Source organism: Condylura cristata, unplaced genomic scaffold, assembly GCF_000260355.1.
Source record: "Condylura cristata isolate star-nosed mole 26May11 unplaced genomic scaffold, ConCri1.0 scaffold00048, whole genome shotgun sequence".
NCBI classification, from domain to species: domain Eukaryota; kingdom Metazoa; phylum Chordata; class Mammalia; order Eulipotyphla; family Talpidae; genus Condylura; species Condylura cristata.
In genome coordinates, this window is record NW_004567149.1 from 492,652 (window position 1) to 497,038 (window position 4,387).

General features: G+C 68.6%; 1 protein-coding gene across 1 annotated transcript in view; it reads left to right on the forward strand.

Moving 5' to 3' along the window:
- Positions 1 to 3,870, forward strand: part of F13A1 (coagulation factor XIII, A1 polypeptide) — a 38,155-nt gene extending 34,285 nt beyond the window's left edge. Inside the window, exon 12 of the mRNA XM_012734155.1 lies at positions 3,623 to 3,870. Within this exon, the coding sequence (XP_012589609.1) occupies positions 3,623 to 3,831 (209 nt within the window). The 3' untranslated portion in view covers positions 3,832 to 3,870. The remainder of the gene's footprint in view (positions 1 to 3,622) is intronic.
- Positions 3,871 to 4,387: the final 517 nt, after the last annotated feature.

Consider the following 4,387-nt stretch of genomic DNA (forward strand, 5'->3'; position numbering starts at 1 on the left):
GAAGTCACGGGCGATTAAAGTGCGTGGGCGTTACCTCCAGGCTGCGGGCCCGGGCCCAGCGCCCCGTGGGCTTCGCCTGGAGCCAGCCCTGCGGGCACCGTGCGCAGGACGGAGGTGGCCAGGCTCAGCCGCCCTGTAGGCTTGGGGGGCCGCGTGGCAGGAGCGTTTGTCCTGCTGTGACCAGCCCCACTGTGACCGCTGTGACCCCCCAGAGGTGGACGAGGGTGCTCACGGCAGGGAGGGTCTCCGTGTGGGGCGGGCCGGGCGGGGCGGACGCCGCATGACGCAAGGCCGAGCGTCTGGGGGTCGGGGCGTGACCCACAGACAGGTGCTGGGGGAGGCCGGCTCTCACCTCGGGGCTGTGCTGAGTGGAGCCCCTGGGTGGCGGCATCCTGAGCTCACCCCTGCTTGCCGGCCCGGGGTCAGGCCTGCTGGAAACGCCCTCGCTGGGGGTCACCGGCCAGCCGCTGCCCCATCGCCGTGGGGTGAGCAGAAAGGGAGGGGAGGTTCCCAGCAGAGGAGGGAAGAGCTGGTCCACTCCAGGGGAGGTGGGGGGCGCAGGCTGGACCCGGCCTGTGTGGTCACCACCGAGGAGGCTATGCCCCGCCCTGGGGCCATCTCAGGCCATGTCCTGGCTGGAGCGGGAGCTGGACTCGCAGGCTGTGCTGCTGGGGCCCGGAGCCCCGCTGACCCGAGCTCGCCCCCAAGCGGGCCCCTATGGGCTCCTGCGAGGTTCCAGACGACCCTCACCGCATCCCCTCTCCGGAAAACTCCAACCACCTTAGGCAGAGTCAGGGTCGCCCGGTGCCGCTGGCCTCGGCTGCGTTTGCGCTGTGTGTGTCCCGGCGACAACAGCGCATGCGCCGGCCGCGAGGCCAGATCCAGGCGCGTGGCCAAGAGCCCCGGAGGAGTGAGGATCCCCGGCTGCCGGCCCTGCGGGCTGATGGCCACCCCAACCCCGCCGTGCCTGCTGAGGCCCCCGGGGCTGTCCCTGGAGACACAGGAAGCCAGTCCTGAGGCCCCTGCCCAGAACCCCGAGACTTGGGGGACGTGGTCTCCCCAGCCGCGGTTAGGGGTCGCGCGTGTTTTTCTTGGAAACTGGTGGCCCGGGCGGTGCCATGCAAAGGCCCCAGCTGCATCCCCCAGCTGGGTCTCGCATGACCCGGCTGAGGGGTGCGACGACGGCACCGGGTGTGTGGGTATCTTGGGGCAACCTGAGCTCGCTGTAAGCGGGGACCAAGCCCCCGCATAGCAGGGCGGTGCATTCACTCCCCAAACTCGTTAGTGCTGGTGCATTCGGTCTGGAGACACAGTGGGGAAGAGTGGGGCGCTGCCCCCCAGAACCCGTGCTCTGGTGAGAAACCCCCCAGGGACTGGGAGGAGGTGCTGCAGGGCGGGGGTGTGCTGAGCAGGGGCTGCAGCCCCTCAAACGGGCGCCCCAACAGAAAGCGGGAGCCAGCTTTCCAGGCAGGAGAACCATCCGTGCAAAGGTCCTGTGGCCAGTGCACGACACACAGGCCAGCTGGGGGTGAAGGCGGCAAGCGGGGCGGGGCCCAGCGGGCCTGGGCTCCAAGGGGGCGCCCGCTCGGGGTCCAGCGGCTGCGGGTCTGTGCGGACATGGGCGCGCTCCCACCGAGGCTCCCAGGCGCTGCCCCACAGCGGGAACAGACCAGAGGGGCAGTGCTGGAGGTCGCTGGGAGCGAAGGGGGTGCTGCGGCAGCTTAGCGAGAGACGGGGGTGCAGGCAGGATGAGGTCGCTGCGGGCAGCCTGAGCCTGAGCCCAGGCCAGGGAGGGAACCGGCAAGGCGGAGCTGGGCACTACATGCTGACATAGGGGCTGAGCCAGGAGCTCCACGCCAGCCTGGCCGCGCCCTCCCCTGGCGCCCCGTCTCCCTGGCACGGAGCTGGCCGCCAGCCTGCCCGCTCAGGACTGCCCGGCTGCCCATGCCCAGGGCAAGCGGGGGCAGCAGCTCCTGGCTGCGGGGAGAGGTTGCCCAGCCCCACACAGGCGGGCGAGGCGGCAGCGCCACCCTGCGGGGTGGAGAGGGCTGGCGCAGGAGGGCGGGAAGGCCTCACGGCCACCCGACGCCCGCTTGCGGCGGGCTGGCGAGCCGGGCGCCGGACGGCTGCTGCAGAAACGCCTCCGTCTGCGAGGAGGATGTTTCCCAGATGGGTGACTGCAGCGCGAGGCTGTGGGGGCGGGGCCCCAGTCACCCGGCCTCCGCGCCCAGACGCCCTCGCTTCCGCGGGCTATACTTAGCGGCGCTGGGAAGCCGGGAGGCAGCCGCCGTGTCGCGGGGTTTCACCAGGCCCCCGCCCCCCGCCTTCTCCCGCCACGTTTAATAAACTTTATCTAGAGCAATTTCTGTGGCGGCGGCAAAACACAGCACTTACGTAAGGCGCTATTTCGGGAGGACTGATCCGAGGCTCAGGAGCCCGCGGGGAGGACGTTTCTCCCCGAGGGCCCAGGCGGGGCCTCCCCGCACGGGGGCCGGAGGGACCTGCAGGGCCCGGCCGCCCCCGCCCCAGGACCCGCGCTGAGGCCGGTGTCTGGAGTGGCCCCGGGGAGCGTTGGTTGCTGCCGCCCAGGAGGCCTGACGCCGTCGCCTGCTGCCCGTCCATGCACACCTGCGTGCCTCTGCCCACACCCGGGGAAGGGGCGCAGCCCCTTTGCACCTCCGACGCTGCGCCCACGGGGGACAGCGTGTCTGACAGTTCCTTACGGGGGGCCTGGAGGAAGCGCCCCGGGAGGGCCGTGTAAGTGGGTCATTGACAATGGCAGAGCGACGGCGTGGGAGAGGGGGTGGACACCCAAGGCGAGGTCGCAGCTCCAGAGGGCCATCCCAGGGACCAAGCCCACCCAGTAGCCGTCGGGATGGGTGAGCATCCTGGGGGTTGCAGGGCAAGGCAGAGGTGGGGGCGGGGCCAGGGCTGGGGGCGGGGCAGAGTGGGCGGGACCTGGTGTGGGGCGGGGCCAAGGCAGGGGCCTGGGCGGAGCCTGGTGCCCTCAGCTCTGGGACACCCAGCCGCCCCCTGCTTCTTAAGGTGCTTAGCTGCATCCTTGGCCCCTCTCCAGCGGACGCCGGTCACCACCCACGTCGTGACAACCAAAAGCGTCCCCAGAGGTCACCAAACACCCCCGAGGGTCGAGTCTGTGGGACTGGCCCCCGTGCCTCCGGCAGGAAGGGGCCGGCGGAGGGACCCAGGCAGCTGGTCCACACAGTGGACATTTCCACCGTGAGCCGTGCATGGGGACAGAGGCCGGCCCCAGCCTGCCCCGCCGGGGCTCCAGCCAGGGGCTGCAGGACCCGCTGGTGGGTGGGCTGTGAGGCCCCCTACAGCCGGCACCCCAAGAGGACTCTGGTCCTCAGCCCCACGGGCCCTCCCTGGTCTGTCCCAGCATTGCTGCAGCACGTGCAGGGGCCACACCGCTGGCCGGCGGGAGGCCCCCGGCTTGACCTTGCTCGGGGCAGGACGGGGCTGCCTGAGACACGCCGGATACGGGAGCGTGGCCGGCGTGGGGCTGCCGTATCTCCCGGCCGCAGGCTGCTGCCCAGCCCCATCCGCCCCGTGGCAGTGCCCGCAGGGGGCCAGCCGCCCTGACCCACCGCTGTGTCCACAGCCAAGAAGCACAAGGTGCTGGTCACGGCGGGCGAGTACATGGGCCATCTGCTGGAGCAGGCGACCCTGCACTTCTTCGTCACGGCGCGGGTCAGGGAGACCAAGGACATCCTGGCCAAGCAGAAGTCTGCCGTGCTGGCCACCCCCAAGGTCGTCCTCAAGGTCAGTGTCCACATCAACGCAAGGGAGCCGGGCGAGTTGTTCCTGTGACATGCAGGCTGTGTGTGCGTGTGTGCGTGCTCGTGTGTCTGTGTGTGAGTGGCGTGTGTCTGTGGTTGTGCTGTGTGTATGTGTGTCTCTGTCATGTGTGTGCACATGTGTGTTGTGTGTGGTGTGTATGTGTCTGTGTGCTCGTGTGATGTCAGTTGTGTGCATGTGTGTGCACATGTCTGTACACGTGTGTGTTGTGATGTGTGTGTCTTACACACATGTGTTGTGAGTGGGTGTGGGTGTGCGTATTCTATGTACAAGTGTGTGCTGTGTGTCGTGTGCATGTGATGTGCACATGTCTGTGTAAGCGTGTGTTATGTCATTGCACATGGGTGGGTGTGTGTCTGTACACACTTGTGTGTTGTCGTGTGCACATGGGTGGGTGTGTGCGCGTGTCTGTGCACATGTGTGTTGTGTGTCATGCGCACGTGTTTTGTGTGTCATGTGTGCGAGTGTGTGCGTGTCTGTGTGCTCGTGTGTGTTGTGTGTCATGTGTCCGTGGGTGTGCGCGTGTCTGTGTGCACGTGTGTTGTGTGTCGTGTGCGCATGGGTGTGC